Consider the following 25335-nt stretch of genomic DNA (forward strand, 5'->3'; position numbering starts at 1 on the left):
GGACTTTCAGCTGTCAAAATAGTTTGACATAAGGTATGTACTTCCTACTACTCACAGCGGCCCACCAAATGCCCCAGGGAGCACACCAGATAAGAAGAGACCTGCCTCCTGGTGCCCTCCCTTGCATCTGGCATTCTGACGCAGCCCATTTCTTAAATCAGGAGGTTGTACATGCACATCATGTCTTGTAACCCGTAATGGATTTTTCCTCCAGAAACTTGTCCAATCCCCTTTTAAAGGTGTCCAAGCCAGACACCATCACCACATCCTGTGGGAAGGAGTTCCACAGACCTTTTTTTTTGTATTGGCAACCTTCAGTCTCGAAAGACTATGGTATCGCGCTCTGAAAGGTGGTTCTGGCACAGCATCTAGTGTGGCTGAAAAGGCCAATCCGGGAGTGACAATCCCTTCCACACCGGGAGCAAGTGCAGTCTGTCCCTGGTCTGTCTCCCTGGCTATGGGCCTTCCTTCTTTCCACAGACCAACCACACGCTAAGTAAATAAATATTTTCTTTTGTCTGTCCTAACTTTCCCAACACTCAGTTTTAGTGGATGTCCCTTGGTTCTGGTGTTACGTGAGAGTGTAAAGAGCATTACTCTATCTAGGACTAGATGGGCCTTTGGCCTGATCCAGCGGGGCTCTTCTTATGAAGAAAATGGGCAAGGTTAAGATCTATGCCATCCCTTTTGAGGTGCCCATAGATATTTGTACAGGTTCCTCCTGATCTTAGTTGGAAGCTGCACCAGTTTGACGTTCAGATCACTGAGTGATAAAGAACTAGTTTCAGGCAGGAGTTGTGATCTAGTTGCCTTTTTCTATCCTTCCCTTTCATCAATAACAATATGAATTAATTTGATACGAAAAGCAAAAGATAGGTATGTGCAAGCTCCTTGTCAGCATTGTTGGCACAATCCTCCTCTTTTGGCCCACCCTGACTCTGCTCTGATTTGGCCAGAATGCAGCATCTGCCACATCAATAATGCTACATCTACCATCCTGGGTGCCCACCATTGTATGCTGGCCTCAGCATGCTCCTGTTTCAGTCCCTGCATTTTTTCAAAAATGTTTCAGTTTGCAGTGACAAAATCACCTCATCACTGCCAGAAAAGCGTTCCACGTTCCGAACGCAACAACTGAGAAGATCCTTTTCCTGTCTCCTGGTTGCCACTTCCCACCTCAGCAGGCAGGTGAAACAGATGAACCTGGAAAAGGCATCTAAAGAAGACCTCTGTAGCCAGGCAGATTTACGTAGGAGAAAATGCCCCTGACATGCGTATTAGAACTTTCCTTCTTGAAAAGTTGAACATTTTACAACATGCACGATGTGCGTCAGGGCAAACCTGAGAAACCAACATTCTTATTTCCAGTCCAGGGATAGGACCTTTGTCAAAGGGGGAACACACTCAAGAAGCTTTCTTGAAACATTTCATCCACCAATTCAAAATGCAACTGCACTGTTCAGCAATCCTGCTGGAACTGTACCAAAATCCAGGGGAAGATTTGGATTTCATAGAAACAGAGAACCAAAGAGCTTCAGCAATGAGGAGAACAGAAGAAAAGGGGTCTAAGCTGATTTAAGCAGAACTCCACAATTAAGAGAATGGGACGCTGGTGGTGGCATAAGACACTACGAACATCCTAAATTCTTCTATTCCTTGATTTGAATGGCCTCCAAAACAAATAAGCTACTTTTTAAATTCTGTAATAACTCCAACTCAAAGCAGTGAATCGCAAAAACCTCCATATTCTTCTCCAGAAGAAGTGCTGGACATCGCTCAGTGGTAGATCACATGCTTTGCATGCAGAACTATGGATCCAGGACTATCTGACTATAGAAACAAGCAGTATCACAACGGCTTTAGCGATCCTTTGGAATATTTGTTTCAGGCATCTCTGTGCCCTTTGGGTGGCTCTAGTTAAACAGGGAGAGATCCAGAGGTCAACTCAGGTTTTGACAGAACAGCCAAGTATGTTACTTAGAAGCACTTGAGGGCAGCCTAGAAGCACATCCAAACTGGTTCTCTGCACTGTTGCAGAGTCCCTGAGCTCCAGTTGTCTCACCTTCACTCAATAATGATCTGTCAGTGACAAAGAACCAACATTGTCTCCCTCGTCCACAGATCTCCACCGTCCCCATCAGTGCAAAATATCAGATCCATGTTTGGATTTGACTTTACCTTGTTGTTCTCTAACCTCCCAATCCTCGTCCCATAGGGATGAGGAGTCCCGAACCGGATGCCACTCGGCTCCTGTCGGCCTTCCCCCAGGGGTCAGTTTAAAAGCTGCTCTGCCACCTTTTTAATGTTATGCACCAGCAGTCTGCGCAATCCAACCCTTCAATTGGATTCCCAATATGTTTTCCCAATATTCCCAATATGAGCAAATACACGATGTTAACAAAGAATTTATTAAGCAAAAAGTTTCCCCGTCTTTGAAAGGTATAGAATTAGTTTTATACAGTAATCCACTTTTTGCATAAATAGTCAACAAGGAAGAATTCTGCTTTTGTCACCAATGATCTGCCTTAATTTGACAGAGTGGAGAAGTTCTGGACAGTGTGAATCTTAGCAGCTCAGGTAGAACATCAGATCGTGGGGCAAGGAATGGTGTGGGGGATTTACAGTCAGAAGGCGATCCTGGGGGCTGAACCCTTGACTTCCGATGGGCGGACTTCTCTCAAATGAGGAGGCTGGTTAGAAGGAGGTTGAAAGGGAAGGTAAAAAGAGTCCAATCTCTCCAGAGTGCATGGAGGCTGCTTAAAACAACAGTAAGAGAGGCCCAGTGGAAGTGTATACCGCAAAGGAAGAAGCGCTCAACTAAGTCCAGGAAGATGCCCACTTGGCTAACCAGCCAAGTTAGAGAGGCTGTAAAGGGCAAAGAAGCTTTCTTCTGTAAATGGAAGGCTTCCCCAAATGAGGAGAATAACAAGGAACATTAAACTGTGGCAAAAAAAGGTAAGAAGGTGATACAGGAGGCCAAGAAAGAATATGAGGAACACATGGCCAGCAGCATTAAGGGGAATAATAAAAGCTTCTTGCTAACACAGCAAGTGTGAGAAGCCACTCCCAGCCTTCTCTCCTTTGCCCCTTTCCAAGAAGCAGGCTCTGCATGGGGAGGAAGATGAAGGCAAGAGGGGGAGGGAAGTGTGCAATTGTGGGGGGGGGGGCTGTTGGGCATGGGTGTGTGGCAGAATCTTGGGGTGAGTGTAGTTCACCAACTGGGTGATCTTTGTAGTCTACCTGGGAAGGGGAACCAGGGCCATGCCCAGGAAGTGGTAGAACCAGAGGACTCCTATTTTGTTCAAAGCAGGCCTGTGATGAGAAGGCTGGAGACAGCTGCTTCGGGGGAGGGGGGAAGCAGCCCAGTTCCTCCATACAAAGAGGAACTGGGCAGCCCACTACAACCTGTGAAGGAAATGCCCAGGCTGGTAGAGGACTGGGGTGAGTCGACATCCTCCCCATGACACCCTCTGAGGCCTGAGGGAGCCCTGCCTGCCCTGTCTGACTGGGGTCAGTGAGACGCCCCCGCTGCAAGTGGGACAAGTCAGGGAAAAGAGAAGAGCAGGGTCTGCGGGGCTGAGCCCATGTAGCTGCCCTGGAGAAGCTAAGAGAATCCAAGAGATATGAGGATGAGTCTTTCAGGGGTGTGATACAGGCATCCCCCTCTTACGGCCCAATTTTATGGGGAAACGAAAGGGAAATGTTGGGAGACCCTTACTCTGCCTATGTGTGTGTCTCTCTAGGCATGTGTGTCAGCCGTGAGCCAGGCATGTGCTGGCCGCCGGAATCATTCTGGGACATTCTGCCCCCTTGGGGTATATTTTCTTAGGTTCTGAACTCTGAAAATGCCTGAAGTCCAGCAACTACCCAGAACCCTCCCTTGATTATTAGGTGGCCCCGTTTTAGTGTTTCGTTTTAAGTAATCCAACAGGCACACAAGAGCTGAGTTTGCTTTGATAGGGAGAGATGTGGCAACTGATAAAAAAGTAGATCAGCTTCAAGATCTGGAGTGGAGAACTTCTAGCATAGGATCAATGCAGCACATCAAGGCAGAATGTAAAGGAGAAAGTAGCAAGTGAGCGACTAATTTGTACTAGTTTGTAGTACTGCAAACAGGAATAGCACAGAGCTTGTAAGGATGCGGATGTGTCGTCATCCCTGTTACAGGCTCTTGGTTGAGTTCTTTCACTCCTTCTGGTGGGCGGAAGGTGAATGCCCTCAGCAGGCTGGTGAAGAAGATAAAGATCTCAATCCATGCCATTTGCTCCCCCACACATGCACGCAGCCCTGAGGAAGAAACAAGAGAAAGACAGCGCCTGAGTAATAGCTGTTCCACTTACGGCCCAACTCTGTCCCCCATTTGCAACTGCAGGATGAACATCCCACTCTCGCAAAAGGCACAGTGATGGAAGGCAGCACACACCACCACCACTGCTGCAAACTGACTATGGCTCTGCAGCCACGCTGCTGGAGACCCCACACCACATCAGCCTCAGGATTGGTACGTTGGCAATGGGGTGTGTCATGGGACAGGACAGGGAGGGCAGGGGAAGGGAATTACAGGAGAACCATAGGCCAGCAGGAGGCCTACAGAGAGCAAAGAAACAGTCTTTTTCCTTACCTCTTGCAGGTGTCCTGAATGACCCGCTCCAGAATGTAATGAAGTGGCTCCTTCGTAGTGCAGCTGCATGCTACATCATGGCGGGGCTGGGGGGTGGGTGGGAATGGACTCTCAGTCTCCAACAGAGATACCCCATTTGTCAACTAGATTGGACTCTGAGGAGGGAATTTGGGTTGGTGGGCCAAGGCAGCAATTCTGCTATAATTATTACTTAATTGTTGTCGTGGCCATCAAGCTGTGTCCAACTCTTCATGATCCTATGGACCACAGCATGCCAGGCCTTCCTGTCTGCCACTAACTTCCAGAATCTGTCCCAATTCATGTTCATTGCCTTGGTGACACTATCTAACCATCTCGTCCTCTGCCGTCCCCTTCGCCTTCTCCTTTTGCCTTAAGTTTTTCCCAACATCAAAGTCTTTTCTAAAGAGTCCTCTCTTCTCATGAGATGACCACTGTATTTCAGCTTCAGCATCTGCCCTTCCAATGAACAGTCAGGGTTGATTTCCTGTAGAATTTGATCTCCTTGCGGTCCACGGGACTCTCAAAAGTCTTCTCCAACACCATAATTTGAAAACGTCTTTTCTTTGCTGCTATCACCAGGGCCCAGCCCTGGTGGCCAGGGTCTCCTCACAGGTAGGGGCTTCCTTGGGGGTAAGTCACAAGTACTGCCAGGACTGGGCCCCCAGGCAGGGCATCTCCTGGGGAGTAGGGCCCATGGCCTCCTGGGAGCCTCAAACAGCCATGTGGCCAGAAAGGGTGGGGCTGGTTAAGTCAGACACAGGCTTCATAAGAAGCCTGGGCAGCCTAGGGAGAGGCCACTCCTCCCCAGGCAGCAGCAGTGCCAGAGAGATGGCCAGAGGGGGTAGCAGAGGGTGTCCCAGGGTAGAGCAGGGTGTACAAAAACCAGCAGAGTCTTTGAATTAGCTGTTGTATATTTGAGCAAGGAGTTGCACACACAGAGTAGTCAAAAACAGTCCAGGTCATACACGTAGAGTACAGCAATCCAGCGTTACCTTATCCAAGTTAGTATCCACAAAACACAGTCAGTCAGTCCAAGGTCATTTACAGCATATACATAAACAGTTATTCGTTCATCAAAGTCTCCGGCAACAGTTTCCCAGTTTAACACCTACTGCAGTGGTGGAGCTGCAGACTGAGGCTTAAGTAGTCCGAGCACCCAATCAGATTCTGCTCAGTTAACTAGGGTGTGGCAGGCACAGGTGCAGTGTAATTCTGTTGACTCAGTGTGACTCAGCTGCCTGCAACTTTCCATGAACCAGCTTGTTAGCTTTGTCTCTGGTTTGAGAGCTAACAAAATCTATGTAAGCCAAAAGGGCCTGTGATGTAACAGGCCCCATGAATGTCAAAGTCTGACACAAGTAAACCGACTGTGAAAAGCAACCGTGTCTGTCTCCCGTCCTTCTCTCCACCAACGACTGCCCGTCATCAACAGGGAAAGCCCCCCGTGTTTGGTCATTCACCAGGTGGAGGGTTCTTTGCCTGCTATGGACATTACAGGTGCCCAGCCCTCCTTATGGTCCAGCTCTCACAGCCATACATTACCATTGGGAAAACCATAGCTTTGACTATATGGACCTTTGTCAACAAGGTGATGTGTCAGCTATTCACTAAGTTGCCTAGGCTTCCCATATCTCTTCTCCCAAAAAGCATGGCTAATTTCCTGGCTACAGTCACCATCTGCAGTGATCCTGGAGCCCAAGAAGATAAAACTCTGTCATGGCTTCCATTTCTTACCCTTCTATTTGCCATTTGAGGTGATGGGACTGGATGCCATGATCTTCGTTTTTTTAGTGTTAAGTTTCAAGTCACATTTTATTATTATTATTATTAACAACTGACTTTCGGATACAGACTGACAGATATGTGGAGGCCAAAACTCCAGATATTACCATCATAGAAGCCAAGCGCATGTTGATCATCGATGTCGCCATTCCTGGCGACTTGCGAATTTTGGAGGAAGAACAAGAGAAAGTATCCAAATACCGCAACCTGTGCATAGAATTGTCACATATCTGGATGAAGCATGTAAAAGTACTGCCAATAGTAACTGGCGCACTAGGGACAATCTCAACACAATTTAATGAGTACTTTGCACAACTGGATGCCCCGGCAATAACACCAGTCAAATTACAGGAGACCGCCATAATTGGCACAGCGTCCATCCTTCGTCAGTACCTACACCTAGATGTCAGGCAGATGTCCATGTGGATGAGGATTTACCAGCTGATAAATGTTGTGTTTTTTTGTGTGTATACGATCATTATCAGCTGTGTTGTCATTTTGATGTGAATAAAACAAATAGTAATAATAATACTGGTATTTCTATACTGCCTTTCTGGTCATCAGATTACTCCTCTGACTTTATTCAAGGCGGTTCACATAGGCAGTCTATCTCTAAACCCGCGAGGGGATTTTTACAATAACAAAAAGGTTCTATCTTTCAAGAACCATACAACATTTCAGATAAATCTTTCACAGTCTGGTATCACTTCTGGCCCCCAGTTGCCTCCCACGCTGGCTGACAAGCAGCTCCTTCATCTCTCACTTGAAGGGCAGCCAAGATGCTTCTTCGCTCACAGCAGTGAACAGGTGGAATAACTCAGCTCAGTTTGTCTGCTGCTTCAAGGTCTCACTATTCATGGAGCTGCTGGTGGCCTCAAACTGGCAACCTTCAGATGTTATCTTTGGGCTAACAGATGCTCTACCCTCTAAACCAGACCTCCTGTGCTCTAGACCAGACCTTCTGCCCTTTTGCACTTTCCTCCTTCACCCTCAGCAAGAGGTTCTTTAGATCCTCCTCACTTTCAGCCTTTAGAGTGGAATCATCTGCACATCTGAGGTTACTGATATTTTTCCCGGCGATTTTAGCTCCTGCTTGTGATTCATCCAGCCCAGCCTTTTGCATGATGCACTCTGCATGTAAGTTAAGTAAGCAGGGTGACAACATACCGCCTTGTCGTACTCCTTTCCCAGTTTTAAACCATCAGTTGTTCCATATCCGGTTCTAACTGTTCCCTCTTGACCAGCATACAGATTTCTCAGGAGACAGATAAGGTGGTCTGGTACTCCGATCTCTTTAAGAACATGCCACAATTTGTTGTGATCCACACAGTCAAAGTTTCAGCACAGTCAATGAAGCAGATGTTTTTCTAGAACTACCTTGCTTTCTCCGTAATCCAGCGAATGTTGACAATTTGATCTCTCGTTCCTCTGCTTCTTAGAAAACCGGCCTGTACTTCTGATAGTTCCCTGTTCACATCCTGCTGAAGAATGGCTTGTAAGATTTTGAGCATAGCCCTGCTAACATGGAAAGTAAGCACAATTGTGCAGTGGTTTGGACATTCTTTGGCTTTTCCTTTCTTTGAGATTGGAACATAAACTGATCTTTTCCAATCCTGAGGCCACTGTGGAGTTTTCCAAATTTGCTGGCATGTTGAGTGCAGCACTTTGACAGCATCATCTTTTAAACTTTTAAGGAGCTCAGCTGGAGTACTGTCACCTTCGCTAGCTTTGTTGTTAGTGATGCTTCCGAGGGCCTACTTGACTTCGCAGTCCAGGATGTCTGGCTGAAGTTCAGCGATCACACCATCATGGTTATCAGGGACATTAAGATCTTCCTTGTAGAGTTCCTCTGTGTATTCTTGCCACCTCTTCGTAATCTCGTCCTCTTCCATTAGATCCCTGCAATTCTTGTCCTTTATCATTGCCCATCTTTGCATGGAATGTTCTTTGATATCTCCAATATTCTTGAAGAGATCTCTAGTCTTTCCTCTTCTACGGTTTTCCTCTATTTCTCAGCATTGCTCATTAAAAAGGCCTTCCTCTTTCTCCTTGCTATTCTCTGGAAATCTGCATTCAGTTGGGTAGATCTTTCCCTTTCTCCCTGGCCTTCTGCTTTCCTTCCTTCTGCAGCAATTTGTAAGGCTTCTTCAGATAGCCATTTTGCCTTCTTGCATGTCTTCTTCTTAGGGATGGTTCCAGTTGCACCTCCTAAACAATGTTGCGAGCCTCCGTCCACAGTTCTTCAGGCACTCTATCTCCCAAAACTAAACCTTTAAGGGCGCAATCCTAACTCCTCACGTCAGTGCTTTCCAACACTGGCATAAGGGCAATGCAGCTCTGAGGTAAGGGAGGATGCAGAGAGGGAGAGGGAAGAGAGGGGGTTGCGGGTATTTGGGAATTGCAAAGAGAGAGCAGGGCTGAGGCAAATGGAGGATGCAGAGGGGGAAGGGGCAAGAGAGGGAGGGGGAAGAGAGGAGGTTCTTGGTATCTGCGAATTGCAGAGGGAGAGCTGGGTTGAGGCAAATGGAGGATGCAGAGGGGGAGGGGGAAGAGAGGGGGTTGTGGGTATCTGGGAATTGCAGAGGGAGAGCAGGGCTGAGGCAAATGGAGGATGCAGAGGGGGAGGGGGAAGAAGGGGGTTGTGGGTATCTGGGAATTGCAGAGGGAGAGCAGGCATGAGGCAAACGGAGGATGCAGAGGGGGAGGGGGAAGAGAGCGGGTTGTGGGTATCTGGGAATTGCAGAGGGAGAGCAGGCATGAGGCAAATGGAGGATGCAGAGGGGGAGGGGGAAGAAGGGGGTTGTGGGTGTCTGGGAATTGCAGAGGGAAAGCAGGCATGAGGCAAACGGAGGATGCAGAGGGGGAGGGGGAAGAGAGCGGGTTGTGGGTGTCTGGGAATTGCAGAGGGAGAGCAGGCATGAGGCAAATGGAGGATGCAGAGGGGGAGGGGGAAGAGAGCGGGTTGTGGGTGTCTGGGAATTGCAGAGGGAGAGCAGGCATGAGGCAAATGGAGGATGCAGAGGGGGAGGGGGAAGAGAGCGGGTTGTGGGTGTCTGGGAATTGCAGAGGGAGAGCAGGGCTGAGGCAAATGGAGGATGCAGAGGGGGAGGGGGAAGAGAGCGGGTTGTGGGTGTCTGGGAATTGCAGAGGGAGAGCAGGCATGAGGCAAATGGAGGATGCAGAGGGGGAGGGGGAAGAAGGGGGTTGTGGGTGTCTGGGAATTGCAGAGGGAAAGCAGGCATGAGGCAAACGGAGGATGCAGAGGGGGAGGGGGAAGAGAGCGGGTTGTGGGTGTCTGGGAATTGCAGAGGGAGAGCAGGCATGAGGCAAATGGAGGATGCAGAGGGGGAGGGGGAAGAGAGCGGGTTGTGGGTGTCTGGGAATTGCAGAGGGAGAGCAGGCATGAGGCAAATGGAGGATGCAGAGGGGGAGGGGGAAGAGAGCGGGTTGTGGGTGTCTGGGAATTGCAGAGGGAGAGCAGGGCTGAGGCAAATGGAGGATGCAGAGGGGGAGGGGGAAGAGAGCGGGTTGTGGGTGTCTGGGAATTGCAGAGGGAGAGCAGGCATGAGGCAAATGGAGGATGCAGAGGGGGAGGGGGAAGAAGGGGGTTGTGGGTGTCTGGGAATTGCAGAGGGAAAGCAGGCATGAGGCAAACGGAGGATGCAGAGGGGGAGGGGGAAGAGAGCGGGTTGTGGGTGTCTGGGAATTGCAGAGGGAGAGCAGGCATGAGGCAAATGGAGGATGCAGAGGGGGAGGGGGAAGAGAGCGGGTTGTGGGTGTCTGGGAATTGCAGAGGGAGAGCAGGCATGAGGCAAATGGAGGATGCAGAGGGGGAGGGGGAAGAGAGCGGGTTGTGGGTGTCTGGGAATTGCAGAGGGAGAGCAGGGCTGAGGCAAATGGAGGATGCAGAGGGGGAGGGGGAAGAGAGCGGGTTGTGGGTGTCTGGGAATTGCAGAGGGAGAGCAGGCATGAGGCAAATGGAGGATGCAGAGGGGGAGGGGGAAGAAGGGGGTTGTGGGTGTCTGGGAATTGCAGAGGGAGAGCAGGCATGAGGCAAATGGAGGATGCAGAGGGGGAGGGGGAAGAAGGGGGTTGTGGGTGTCTGGGAATTGCAGAGGGAAAGCAGGCATGAGGCAAACGGAGGATGCAGAGGGGGAGGGGGAAGAGAACGGGTTGTGGGTATCTGGGAATTGCAGAGGAAAAGCAGGCATGAGGCAAATGGAGGATGCAGAGGGGGAGGGGGAAGAAGGGGGTTGTGGGTGTCTGGGAATTGCAGAGGGAGAGCAGGCATGAGGCAAATGGAGGATGCAGAGGGGGAGGGGGAAGAAGGGGGTTGTGGGTGTCTGGGAATTGCAGAGGGAAAGCAGGCATGAGGCAAACGGAGGATGCAGAGGGGGAGGGGGAAGAGAACGGGTTGTGGGTATCTGGGAATTGCAGAGGAAAAGCAGGCATGAGGCAAATGGAGGATGCAGAGGGGGAGGGGGAAGAAGGGGGTTGTGGGTGTCTGGGAATTGCAGAGGGAGAGCAGGCATGAGGCAAACGGAGGATGCAGAGGGGGAGGGGAAAGAGAGGGGGTTGTGGGTGTGTGGGAATTGCAGAGGGAGAGCAGGACTGAGGCAAACGGAGGATGCAGAGGAGGGGGAAGAGAACAGGTTGTGGGTATCTGGGAATTGCAGAGGGAGAGCAGGGCTGAGGCAAACGGAGGATGCAGAGGGGGAGGGGGAAGAGAGGGGGTTGTGGGTATCTGGGAATTGCAGAGGGAGAGGATGGAGTGGGGGAAGAGAGGGGGTTGTGGGTATGTGGGTATCCCCCACAATCTCCCTTTCTGCCCCTCCACTCCTGCGTCATCCCCTGGGGGCTGGGGATAAGAACAGGCCCTCAGTTTGGCTGTACTTTTTGTAAGAGGCGACCAAACAGCCACCGGGTAGATGAAACTCGTCAGCCTGGGAAGGCAGCTCTTCTGAGAGAAGGAAAACTCTGACCTCAAACCTCCACTGCCTTGTGGCTACATCCAGTTCTGGAACAGGCTTCAGAGTCAACCTTGAGGCAAAATCAGGAGCCGGAGTCCCTGAGGCGGTTCGCGGCTGTACACAGTCACGCTCTGGCAACTCCTGCGACACCGCTGGAACCAACCACATTGGCTTCTGCCTTTCCATTGGACCATTCCAGCGACGTGGAGAGGGGGGATTTGCTGCATGCATAACAGCCTATCCTCCATACCTTCTTTACCCAGGCTTTGCGCACTGGAGAGGACACTCCAACTTCGCCATACGGCGTTGGCACAACACGGGAAGCAGCATTTTACCGGTTATAAGTCTTTGCTTGATTGGCGTAGAGCATGACGCCAGGGGCTGCTTCCGATGGTGGGAGAGATCATTGCATCTCATTGGGCAGCTTCTGCCCGCCTTAAGCTGGGCAGTCCCCAGCCAGTAAGGTGTTGCCTCGCCACGGTCCGTTAACCTCATGGGGTGCATGGGGTTTAGGGTGAAAACTGACAAGTGGATCGACAACTCTGCACCATGCAACAGAAAACAGAAAACTCCTGCCCTAAAGCTGGGCACCTGGAACATAAGGACAATGACACCTGTCTTCTCTGATGACCTGCAAGAAATAGACGATGCACGCAAAACAGCTGTCATTGACATGGAGCTGAGCAGACCGCAGATAGATATTGTCACCCTTCAAGAGACGAGGCTGCCAGATTCTGGATCTGTCAAAGAGAGAAATTTCTCATTTTTCTGGCAGGGAAAACCACCAAACGGAACCAGGGAACATGGTGTTGGCTTTGCGGTCAGAAATACCCTGCTGGAATCCATCATCCCACCTACTGTGGGAAGTGAAAGAATTTTGTCCCTGCAGCTCCAGTCATCAGCAGGACCTGTCACTCTCATCAGTGCTTATGTACCGACTCTGTCGTCTCCAGCAGAAGCCAAAAACAAATTCTATGATGACCTGGCCACCACTATCAAGAAGATCCCCGTAAAAGAGCCATTGTTCATCCTCGGCTATTTCAATGCTAGAGTTGGTGCTGATCACAGTTCGTGGCCCACTTGCTTAGGTCAGTTCGGCACTGGGAAGATGAACCCCTGCTAATTGGGTAAGAGGCACTTTTTCAAGTGGGTGCTCCTCTTTTTAGCAGGGGGAGAGTAACTGGCCCACCTCACCCCAGCATTGTCTTTTCTAGTGGCTGTCTGCTGGTGTTCTTTTTGCATCTTTTTAGATTGTGAGCCCTTTTGGGACAGGGAGCCATTAGTTATTTGATTTTTCTCTGTCAACCGCTTTGTGAACTTTTAGTTGAAAAGCGGTATATAAATACTGTTAATAACAATAACAATAACAATAATAATAATAATGAAAATAGCCAACGCCTGCTAGAGTTTTGCTGTCATAAGAACATAAGAACAGCCCCACTGGATCAGGTCATAGGCCCATCTAGTCCAGCTTCCTGTATCTCACAGCGGCCCACCAAATGCCCCAGGGAGCACACCAGATAACAAGAGACCTCATCCTGGTGCCCTCCCCTACATCTGGCATTCTGACTTAACCCATTTCTGACCGTCATCACGGTCTCTGTGTCAGCAACACGTTCTTCAACATGAAGCCCCAACATAGAGTCTCTTGGAGACACCCAATATCAAAGCACTGGCACCAGCTCGACCTGATTCTCACCAGACGCTCCAGCCTTCCCAGCATCAAGATCACACGCAGCTATCAGGGTGCTGCCTGCGACACTGACCACTCCCTGGTGTGCAGCAGAGTGAAACTGCAAACAAAGTGACTGTACCACACAAAAAATGAAGGAAGACCTCGCATTGATACCAGCAAGAGTGGGTTGCCATTTCCTTCTCCAGTGGATCCTGTTTAGTCAGAGCTCTCCGCTGTGACCTGTCCATCATGGGTGTCCCTACACAGCATTGCTCATAGCCTCATTGAGCTACTCGAGCCCCTTTGCCACGACAAGGCAGTGATTCAGGATCCATACTTTATATGTCATGGTAATTTCTAGGCTGATGTGCATTGGCAAAGGGTCACAACTAACATACCTCTAGTGGACCAGCTCAAATGCAAACAATGCAGCTTAGGCATTTGGAGTCCTGAAGGCAGCACAGCACTTTGGAGAGGAGATATAGACCACGTTCTGGTTTCCCTGGAGTGTTTTGATCACTAGTAACACTATACTCACTACTGTGAAAGATGCTGTCTTCCAGGAGGGTTCAGGGCTGCTTTTCCTCACTCTTCTTCTGCCTGCACTTGCCATCGCCAAGGAACAGACAAGCATGGGAGAACAGGCACCAAACCCGTTCCTCTCTGCCCCAGAAGGTGCATTTAGTCTTGTGGTTTTGGATCCTCATGATTGTTTGGGGAAAAAGAAATGACTTTCTCCTTATCCCCAAGTTCAAGGAGGTGGAAAACATTTTTCTGTGGATTGGCAACATCTTGGAATACTGAAAAAGTTCCCATTTTTCACGGCAGTGAGGAAATTCAGTGACTGCCCCTTCTTGCTACCTGGGCAAAGAGGCACCTTTCAAAGTGTGTTCTCTCCTGCTGAGCAGAGGGCGAGCAACTGTCCACCCCTACATAGCATCCCTTCTAGAGGCTGTTTGCTGGTGCTTGTTCTGTATGTTTTAGATTGTGAGCCCTTTGGGGCAGGGGAACTGTTTATTTTGCTACCTAAACCACTTTGCAAACGCATTTGGCTGAAAAGCAGTATATAAATATTCTTAATAATAACATCTAACTATTTTCCAAAGCACAGAAATGAGTGGATTATTTTTTTCTCCCCAAAACAACTTCAAAAACATGACTGTCAATCACAAGGCAGTTTGGCCTTCATTGGTTACCTGCACCAAATGGCAGAAATGCTTCTTTTTCCACAAAATGTCCGTCTTTGTCCAAGAAATGATATGGGTTGAACTCGTCAGGGGTCTCCCATTCCTTGGGATCAAGAAGAACAGAACGCGAGTCTGGAAAAACAGTGGTTCCCTGCAAGGAAGAAACAGCTGACTCAGAATAGGTTTACATAAATTTACATAATTGAATATATTAGAGATGGAACTGATCTGAATGAATGAAGGTCTCGCAATAGTTCAAGGCCTATAAAAGGCCTTGTGCAAAGCAAGGCCGCCCTTTCCTTTGTTGCCACTGCTGCTTCACAAACATGAAACATCAAGCAACGGAGGGAGCCTTGGCCCATCACCCACATGTGAGAGGTCAAACAGTTGGCCGTCAGGCTGAGAGCAGTTGTGTTGAGACAGCAAGGACTCCAGCAAGTGGCCCAGAGGCTCATTGGGGACTGGGGGCTCCCAGTGGGTGTAGTTGGGGGTCACTGAGGGCTGCAAATTTTCACCAGGCTGGGGTTTGGGCAACCCTGTTTTAAAAAATACTATTCCACTTGGCGTTTGAGGTGGGAGGGAACTTTTAGGGACCCCTTTTTAACTCGCACATCTTTTGTTGCTGTTTGTTGCTTTTCTTTTACATTTTTCATGCATCTGTATTGTTTTAATTGCTTTTAAGGTGTCTATTTAAAAGTTTTATTATTGTACTTTATTACATTTTATGTTGTGAACTGCTTTGAACACCAGAAAAGCCACATAGAAACCTTTAAATAAATAGATAGTGCAGGCTACAAGAGGGAAGGATCCGGTAAGCCCTGTACAGTGCAGTGCCTACAGGAGAAAAGAAACAGGAACTTCCTGCCCTCCAGGAGATGCACTGCACAGGAAGCTCCTGTCCGCAAGCATCTGTTGAAGTTCTATCCTGTGATGTCCATTGCTCTTGGGATACAGAAGTGAAGCCGCATCTGTCTTCTCTACCTTGGGAATGAAATGTCCAAGAATGTTCACATCTTCTATATTCTGTCTGCGTCCTCCAAATAAGAGGACATATTTGGAACGCATGACCTCATGAATCACAGCATTGGTGTAGGGCAGTTTCTTCCGATCTTGATAGTGGATTATTTGAGAGGAACCAAAAACATCTTCTATCTCCTTGTGGACCTTATCTAAGGAAAATGGTGGGAAGGGATGTTTTAGTTTGGGCACCACATTCATCTCAAAGAAGTTAGGCAATTACTGAGGGATTTTTATTCCACATAATAGTATTCCATTTATCGCAATTAAAGAAACCTGACCAGCTGTTGAACTAGAGGCAGGAAGGAGAATCCTGGCCTCTTTATTCCTTCATGCATGCAGGCAGTTCGCTGAAAATAAGCACAGTCTTAACAAACAGGTAGCCCAATCTTATCTAACTCCCCATGTGGTGATGCAGTTGCATCCCGCGGGAATTTTTAGCTGCTGGAGGTCTCCTGAGGGTAAGGGAAATCTGTCCACTCGCCCCAGGGCTTGACCCAAGGATGCTGAGCCCAGAAAATCAGTGGTGTAGCCACCCCACCCCAGCCAAAAGCAGGGACCGTTTCATTGCAGAAGTGTATCTCACCTTGGATATCTGGATGAGATGCCATGAGAAGCAGCGCCCATTGCAGAGTACCAGCAGTGGTGTCTGTCCCCGCAGCAAAGAGGTCCAAAATAGACTGGGACAGATTCTCATCATCAAAGGTGGAGTCAGGGTCATCCTTGTTCTGTTATTGACAAATTAGGAAAAGGACGGAATGCCAATATCACGCAACTGATGCCTATAAAACTCTGCTGATGGCCCTCCAAATTACGTTTTTCAATCAGAGCAGGAATTATGACTTATAAGATGAGCAATATTCGCACATTAATTTATTTGGTTTTTATCCCACCTTTTTCCCAAGGGTACACAAGGCAGCTTATAATAATATTAAAATATATATTAAAACACTATAGATACACATGAACACAACCATCTACACATTGTTGTTGGCAACCTTCAGTCTTGAAAGACTCTGGTATCACGCTCTGAATGGTGGTTCTGGCACAGTGTCTAGTGTGGCTGAAAAGGCCAATTCGGGAGTGACAATCCCTTCCACAACGAGAGCAAGTGCAGTCTGTCCCTGGTCTGTCTCCCTAGCTATGGGCCTTCCTTCTTTGCCTCTTTGCCTCAGTCTGTTGGCCAAGTGTCTCTTCAAACTAGGAAAGGGCATGCTGCACAGCCTGCCTCCAAGCGGGTCGCTCAGAGGCCAGGGTTTCCCACCTGTTGAGGTCCACTCCTAAGGCCTTCAGATCCCTCTTGCAGATGTCCTTGTATCGCAGCTGTGGTCTACCTGTAGGGTGCTTTCCTTACACGAGTTCCCATAGAGGAGATCCTTTGGGATCCAGCCATCATCCATTCTCACAACATGACCGCGTCAACGCAGGCGTCTCTGTTTCAGCAGTGCATACATGCTAGGGATTCCAGCTCATTCCAGGACTGTGTTGTTTGGAACTATGTCCTGCCAGGTGATGCTGAGGATGCATCGGAGGCAGCGCATGTGGAAAGCGTTCAGTTTCCTCTCCTGTTGTGAGCGAAGAGTCCATGATTCGCTGCAGTACCGAAGTGTACTCAGGACGCAAGCTCTGTAGACCTGGATCTTGGTATGATCCGTCAGCTTCTTGTTGGACCAGACTCTTTGTGAGTCTGGAAAACATGGTAGCTGCTTGACCGATGCGCTTGTTTAGCTCGGTATCGAGAGAAAGAGTGTTGGAGATCGTTGAGCCAAGGTACACAAAGTCATGGACAACCTCCAGTTCATGCGCAGAGATTGTAATGCAGGGAGGTGAGTCCACATCCTGAACCATGACCTGTGTTTTCTTCAGGTTGATTGTTAGTCCAAAATCTTGGCAGGCCTTGCTAAAACGATCCATGAGCTGCTGGAGATCTTTGGCAGAGTGGGTAGTGACAGCTGCATTGTCGGCAAAGAGGAAGTCACACAGACAATTCAGCTGGACTTTGGACTTTGCTCTCAGTCTGGAGAGGTTGAAGAGCTTTCCGTCTGATCTGGTCCAGAGATAGATGCCTCTGTTGCAGTTCCAAAGGCCTGCTTCAGCAGGACAGCGAAGAAAATCCCAAACAAGGTTGGTGCAAGAACACAGTCCTGCTTCGCTCCGCTTCGGATGTCAAAGGGGTCTGATGTGGAGCCATCGAAGACAACAGTGCCCTTCATGTCCTTGTGGAAAGATCTGATGATGCTGAGGAGCCTGGGTGGACATACGATCTTGGGGAGAATCTGGAAGAGGCCATCTCTACTGACCAGGTCGAAAGCCTTTGTGAGATCTATGAAGGCTATAAAGAGTGGCTGTTGTTGTTCCCTGCATTTCTCCTGCAGTTGTCTAAGGGAGAATACCATATCAGTGGTGGACCTGTTGGCTTGGAATCCACACTACGATTCTGGATAGATGCTCTCTGCAAGTACCTGGAGCCTCTTTAGTCCAACTCGGGCAAACAGCTTTCCTACAACGCTAAGGAGAGAGATGCTGCGGTAGTTGTTGCAGTCACCCCTGTCACCTTTGTTCTTGTACAGCGTGATGATGTTTGCATCCCTCATGTCTTGAGGTACTCCACCTTCTCTCCAGCAAAGACAGAGGATTTCATGCAGCTCAGTGACGATGATCTCTTTGCAGCACTTTAGGACTTCAGCAGGGATGCTGTCTTTTCCAGGTGCCTTGCCAAAGGCAAGGGAGTCCAGGGCCACGTGAAGTTCTTGTAGGGTTGGTTCACTGTCACCTACAGTTCACCTACACATACACTAGTGTATACATACATACATACACCACATAGGTGTGGTTCACCTACGCATACACTATATTAAAATCAACTAGTGGTAAAATAGCTACAATAATACAACCTTCAATCAATAATTAATACAACTATTGAGTTCATGAGGGCAGAAGGTTTTTTGGCTTTCTGGAAGAGGAAAGTCTTTAGGTCTTTCCAGAAGACTTCTAAAGAGGGTCTGTTTTGAAATCACAGAAGATCTGGCAAGGAGATAAGTTGTGATGTCAGCAGTGGCCCTCTGCTCTGGGGAATACAGGGTTTAAGGAATACAGGGTTAAGGGTCAATTTGTGTTCTGATCACAAAAAAGAGACCAGATTTCTTGACATGCTAAATGACTGTGCCTTAGAGCAGCTAGTCATGGAGCCCACCAGAGGACAGTTGGATTTAATATTGTCCGGTATTCAAGACCTGGTTAGAGATGTAAGTGTTACTGAGCCATTGGGGAACAGCGACCATGCTGCAATCCATTTCGACATGCAAGTCAGGGAAAGAATACCAGGCAAATATGTCACAAAAACTTTTGACTTCCAACAAGCAAACTGGTTAGAAGGAGGTTGAAAAGGAAGGTAATAGGAGTCCAATCTCTCCAGAATGCATGGAGGCTGTTTAAAACAACAGTAATATAGCCCCAGCAGAAGTGTATACCGCAAAGGAAGAAGGGCTCGACTAAGTCCAGGAGGGTGCCCGCATGGCTAACCAGCCAAGTTAGAGAGGCTGTAAAGGGCAAGGAAACATCCTTCCGTAAATGGAAGTCTTGCCCTAATGAGGAGAATAAAAAGGAACATCAACAGTGGCAAAAGAAATGTAAGAAGGGAGGCCAAGAGAGACTATGAGGAACTCATGGCCAGCAGCATTAAGGGGAACAATAAAAGCTTCTTCAAATATGTTAGAAGCAGGAAACCCGCCAGAAAAGCAGTTGGCCCTCTGGATGGTGAGGGAGGGAAAGGGGAAATAAAAGGAAACTTCGAGATGGCAGAGAAATTGAATGAGTTATTTGCATTTGTCTTCATGGCAGAAGACGTCGGGCAGATACTTCTGCTCCAATGGCCCCTCCTGACCAAGAAATTAAGTCAGACGGAGGTTAAAATAGAAGATGATTCAGACCTAATTGACAAATTAAAGTTCAATAAGTCACCGGGCCCAGGTGGCATCCACCCAAGAGTTATTAAGGAACTGAAGAATAAAGTTGCTGATCTCTTGATTAAAATATGCAACTTGTTCCTCAAAACAGCCATGGTGCCAGAGAATTGGAGGATAGCAAATGTCACACTGATCTTTAAAAAGAGAAGGAGAGGGGACCTGGGAAACTATAGGCTGGTCAGCCTAACATCCATACTGGGTAAGATGGTGGAATGCCTCATCAAAGATAGGATCTCAAAACACATAGACGAACAGGCCTTGCTGAGGGAGAGTCAGCATGGCTTCTGTAAGGGTAAGTCTTGCCTCACGAACCTTATAGAATTCTTTGGAAAGGTCAACAGGCATGTGGATGTGGGAGAACCTGTGGACATTATATATCTGGACTTTCAGAAGGCGTTTGACACACTCTGTCACCAAAGGCTACTGAAAAAACTCCATAGTCAGGGAATTAGAGGACAGGTCCTCTCATGGATTGAGAACTGGTTGAAGGCCAGGAAACAGAGAGTGGGTGTCAAAGGGCAATTTTCACAATGGAGAGAGGTGAAAAGCGATGTGCCCCAAGGATCTGTCCTGGGACCAGTGCTCTTCAACCTCTTCATAAATGACCTGGAGACAGGGTTGAGCCGTGAAGTGGCTAAGTTTGCAGACGACACCAAACCTTTTGGAGTGGTGAAGACCAAAAGTGATTGTGAGAAGCTCCAAAAGGATCTCTCCAAACTGGCAGAATGGGCAGCAAAATGGCAGATGCATTTCAATGTCAGTAAGTGTAAAGTCATGCGCATTGGGGCAAAAAATCAAAACTTCACATATAGGCTAAAGGGTTCTGAGCTGTCTGTGACAGGTCAGGAGAGAGATCTTGGGGTGGTGGTGGACAGGTCGATGAAAGTGTTATGCAGGATCGAAAGAGATCACTGACACCAAACTGAGTTTAAGGCTTTTATTCGGAGGAATGGAACTTGAACCAAATAAAAACCACCTTGTTCCAAATCTCCCCAGCTGAGTGAACCTGAGGCAGGCAGGCAGGCAGGCACTAGGCAGCAGGACTTGAGGCAAAGGCTGGATGGTTGTTCCCTGATTCTCAGAGGCTCCCAAGGGCTCCTTCCTGCAGCTCTCTCCTCAGCTCCTTCTCTAGCTTGGTCTCTCCCAGCTCTTTCTCTCCCAAGCTTCCATGGCGGTCCTTCCGCTCTTTGCTTCTGCAGCCCCTTTTATAGGCCTCTGCACACAGCAGCCTCTACCTTCCCCCTACTGGTACTGCAGCCTTCTCTCCTGCAGCAGTTTTCCCTTTGGTCCTCCTCAGACAAACTCACACTGACTGTCTATTGGCTCATGAAAGGGTACAGGCTACGATCCCCTCAGGCCAATTTCCAGCAGTCAACTGAGCCCAAGTTCTGCACATATCAAAAGTGTCAACTCAATGTGCTGCGGCAGCAAAGAAGGCCAATTCTATGCTTGGGATCATTAGAAAAGGTATTGAGACCAAAACGGCTAATATTATAATGCTGTTGTACAAATCGATGGTAAGGCCACACCTGGAGTATTGCGTCCAGTTCTGGTCACATAACTCAAAAACGACATAGTGGAAATGGAAAAGGTGCAAAAGAGAGCGACTAAGGGCATAATCCTAACCCCTTATGTCAGTGCTTTCCAGCACTATGCTAATGCTTGAAAAAACTGACATAAGGAGTTAGGATTGCGCCCTAAGATGATTACTGGGCTGGGGCACCTTCCTTATGAGGAAAGGCTACAGCGTTTGGGCCTCTTCAGCCTAGAAAAGAGACGCCTGAGGGGGGACATGATTGAGACATACAAAATTATGCAGGGGATGGACAGAGTGGATAGAGAGATGCTCTTTACACTCTCACGTAACACCAGAACCAGGGGACATCCACTTAAATAGAGTGTTGGGAGGGTTAGGACAGACAAAAGAATATATTTCTTTACTCAGTGTGTGGTTGGTCTGTGGAACTCCTTGTCAGAGGATGTGGTGACGGCATCTGGCCTAGATGGCTTTAAAATTATTGAACAAATTTCTGGAGGAAAAGTCCATTATGGGTTACAAGCCCATGTGCAACCTCCTGATTTTAGAAATGGGCTATGTCAGATGCAAGGGTGGGCACCAGGATGAGGTCTCTTGTTATCTGGTGTGCTCCCTGGGGCATTTGGTGGACCGCTGTGACTTACAGGAAGTTGGACTAGAAAGTATGAGAGCCAGTAAGTCCTTGCAGAGGTGGTGATGCTAAGGGGGCTGCAGGGGCTTGGCTGGACTTACCAGAGCCTCCTGGGGGTGTGGGGAGCCCTGCGCAAGTGTCTGCAGGGCTCCCCAGGTCTTCAAAAGTGAAAGTGCAGCCATCACATTCCACTTCCAGTGAAGTGAATGGAAGTGAAGCCCGGTAGCTCCACTTACTTTTAGAAGCCTGGGGAGCCCTGCAGACACTCATGCAGGGCTCCCCGCACCCCCAGGAGGCTGCAGGAGGCTCTGGTAAGTCCAGCCAAGCCCCTGCAGCCCCCTGAGCAACTTACCGCTTCCTCCCTGCCTCCTTGCGACCACCACGCCTTAAGGGGGCAGAGGCCAGGGCCCTCAGGCTGGGGCATCACAATGCCCCAGTTTGAAAAGCCCTGTACTGGCCTGATGACCCATGGACTGACTCATGGCTCTGCTTATTGGACTGATTCTCTGGCTAACTGACTTACTGGCTGTTAACTTATGAACTGACCCACAGCTCTGCTAACAGACTGACTAACGGCTTACTGAAGTTTTGGACTGATTAACTGGCAACCTGATCAACGAATTGGCGGACAAACAACAAACTGGTGGACTGACTTGTGGATTAACTGACTACCCAACCGGTTAATGAACTGATTGCCTGGACGGAGGTTGCTAGATGGTAGAAAGCTAAAGGGGCGCTACTGCACCTGGAAGGACTGTTGCCTCAGGAACTGGGAAGAGGGACCCTGCAGCCCCACAGGCAAGCTACCCCTTTTGCTGGTGCCGGGTGCAGTGGGAGTTTATGCAGACTGCTAGAGCTAGCGGTGGTTAAGCTGGGGAACTAATTACTTAGAGTGGGCATAAGTTCTTCAGGCAAAGCTCGGAACAGGAATCTGGCAAAACAAATTGGTACCAGGAGTGGGGTGTGAGCCCAGGGCAATTAGTTTCCCCTGGTATAATAGGAAAACAAGGCAAGTGGATCTCTGGCAGGTATGGGAGGTGCTAGACCTCGCTATACAAGGGGCAAACACTGCTACCATATTATGGAATGTTGGGGCTACTTTGAGCATTTTCTTGGACCATATTTCAGATGATGCAGTGTATGGGGAGGCTCATCAAATATGGCATCCGTTCCCTGAAAAAGCTCAGAGGGTCAAGTGGGGAAGATGTGGAAAAGACCCCCAAGAGAAGAAACAACCAAGTTAAAATCTCGCCTGTGGAGGCCTTGGTGTGGGATGCAGCAGTGCTGAAGTGCAGAACTGGGGCCATTGTTGGGGAGCTCATTAGCTTAAAGTGGGCATAGGTTCTCTAAGCAAAGCTTGGTGGGGATCTGGAAAAACAGGGTCCTGTTATCCCAAAGTGGAGGGAAGTCTATGACAGAGGCCACAAGAGACCTCCAGCAACCACACAAGTAACTGCATTCTATGCTAATTGCAACCTGAACCATCATCAATGGCAGCCCGATGCAGAGTGAGTTACAATAGTCTAATCTTAATATTTCATAGCTTGATCCACCTAGGCTGATGCAGGTATGGCCACAGCTTGCACACCAGCTGAAGCTCAGCAAAGGCAACCCTGGCCACAGCTGACACCTGGACATCCAGGGGCAGCTGTGAATTCAGAACTCCCAACTGAGCATCTGTTCTTTCAGGTGGAGTGCAGCACCATTCAGAGCAGGAGGGTAGGCCAGCACCTGCGTCATGAATTTCTGAACCAGAAGGACCTCTGTCTTGTCTGGATTTCAGTTCAGTTTGTTAGCCCCCATCCAGATCCCCATTGCCCCCAGGCAGTGCTCCAGGACATACAAAGCAGGTACTCACTTTCTCCATCTGAAGGAGATAGAAATCAATGAAATCCTGAGGTTCATGCAGAGAGTGATGCTCCTTGTGCCTTTCAACCTCCTTCTTCACAAATGAACGCATCGTCTCAACTGAGAGCAATGCCTTTTGGTGAGGCCCTGGGAGATGTTTCATGACAAACGGGAATATTTCATACAGCTATGGGACAGATGAAAGCACATCCTGTTACCATCATGAGGAAGCTCAGCAACATAAGGGTTCATAAGTGAATAACACCCCCCCCATAGTTACAAACAGCATTGTTTCATATGCCCACCCAATAGTTCTGACTTCAACATCATGGTTCAGAGAACACTTGAGAAACAGCGTTTTGTGACAAGCATTCCTCACCTCCCTGAATGTTGAGAAGTTACATAAGAACATAAGAACAGCCCCACTGGATCAGGCCATAGGCCCATCAAGTCCAGCTTCCTGTATCTCACAGCAGCCCACCAAATGCCCCAGGGAGCACACCAGATAACAAGAGATCTGCATCCTGGTGCCCTCCCTTGCACTGGCATTCTGACATAGCCCATTTCTAAAATCAGGAGGTTGCACATACACATCATGGCTTGTACCCCGTAATGGATTTTTCCTCCAGAAACTTGTCCAATCCCCTTTTAAAGGCATCCAGGCCAGATGCCGTCACCACATCCTGTGGCAAGGAGTTCCATAGACCAACCACATGCTGAGTAAAAAAATATTTTCTTTTGTCTGTTCTAACTCTCCCAACACTCAATTTTAGTGGATGTCCCCTGGCTCTGGTGTTATGTGAGAGTGTAAAGAGCATCTCTCTATCCACTTTCCTTCCCGTGCATAATTTGGTATGTCTCAATCATGTCCAGAGCTACCCAGATTTGGTTTCTTTTAGCGCAGTGGTTCCTAGCCCGTGGTCTGTGAGAACTTGAAGATTGGCCTGCAAGTTCTCTCACACACAGAAAGAAATCCGGTCACACCCGAGTGCCAATCATTTCCAGTTCTGCGCTGCTCTTGCGCAGGTTCCAGCACAAACTTTGGATGACTCGGTCATCGCACTGTGGAACAGCAGGCCGGTAGCTGCAGGAGTCGCACTCCATTACCAGCTCCCTGAGAGAAGTGAGAGGCACAGACTCCTGCAGCTGCTGGGCAACTCTTCCGGGTTTGTCTGGCTGCGAAGCCCACTGCTGTGCCACACCGGCCTCTGCAGCACTGCTTGAAGTCCACAACAATTCTAATTTTTGCCTCTACGTTCCATGGTCTCCTAAAGTTTGGAAGCCACAGTTTTGGATGATCACGTGAGGTGGACAGAATCTTTGCAATATTTGGTTTGTTGACCATTGAGCATCAGGTGGAAGTAAGCCACACACAGAGGGACTTTGATCTCTCTCTCTCTCTCACACACACACACACACATCCATCCAGTCACTCTCAATTAATGAATGGCCCCATCCTATCCTCCACCACTGATGATGATGCAGCCATGCCAATGGGGTGTGTGCTGCATCCAATAGTTGGGGGAGCAAATAAAAATATGTCTACTTACCTCTATTTACCTCTACCTTTTGGCCTATTGGTCCTCCTGACCTATGCCCCTGCCATCCCACCCTACCCATGACACACTTTTGCCACCAACTTCCTGAATCAGCACAGTCTGGGCTCTGCAGTGACGGAGGAGAGAAACCACTGAGGTTTTGCAGGGGTGACTGCAACTAGCTTGGCTGTGGAACAGAGTTTGTGCTGCTGTGACAGCGGAACGCTCATTCCACCCATTGAGCTGTGATTCAGTTAAATGTGCATTCCAGGTAAAGTCTAAGAATACCTTCTTCAGAAGTACGCTTAACTGTTAAAGGGTTAGGAAAGGCATTGGGGAGACAAAATTGGCTGGCTTAGTTGAGAAGGAAAAGGCTACTCACACCATGAAAGAAGCTGCCTATAAATCTTGTGCTACTTTCAAGGGCTTCCATCAACTTCAGGAACTCTTTGTCTTCAAGAGAAAAGCGATGACCAAAAGCCAAAGTACAAATCACATTGCAGGTTGAATTAATGAGGGGTAACATGGGGTCAAGTGGCTGCC

The 25335-nt window shown here is 48.7% G+C and overlaps 1 protein-coding gene across 1 annotated transcript in view; it reads right to left on the minus strand.

Annotated features, from left to right (window-relative positions):
* Window positions 1–4093: 4093 nt before the first annotated feature.
* The window catches only part of LOC136645333 (cytochrome P450 2J5-like), a 30810-nt gene continuing 9568 nt past the window's right edge, over window positions 4094–25335 (minus strand). Inside the window, exons 4-9 of the mRNA XM_066621564.1 lie at window positions 25175–25335; window positions 23265–23441; window positions 15860–16001; window positions 15238–15425; window positions 14266–14407; window positions 4094–4287 (exon numbers count right to left, since the gene is read on the minus strand). Of these exons, the coding sequence (XP_066477661.1) occupies window positions 4094–4287; window positions 14266–14407; window positions 15238–15425; window positions 15860–16001; window positions 23265–23441; window positions 25175–25335 (1004 nt within the window). The remainder of the gene's footprint in view (window positions 4288–14265; window positions 14408–15237; window positions 15426–15859; window positions 16002–23264; window positions 23442–25174) is intronic.

This window comes from Tiliqua scincoides, chromosome 3 (genome assembly GCF_035046505.1).
Source record: "Tiliqua scincoides isolate rTilSci1 chromosome 3, rTilSci1.hap2, whole genome shotgun sequence".
NCBI classification, from domain to species: Eukaryota; Metazoa; Chordata; class Lepidosauria; order Squamata; family Scincidae; genus Tiliqua; species Tiliqua scincoides.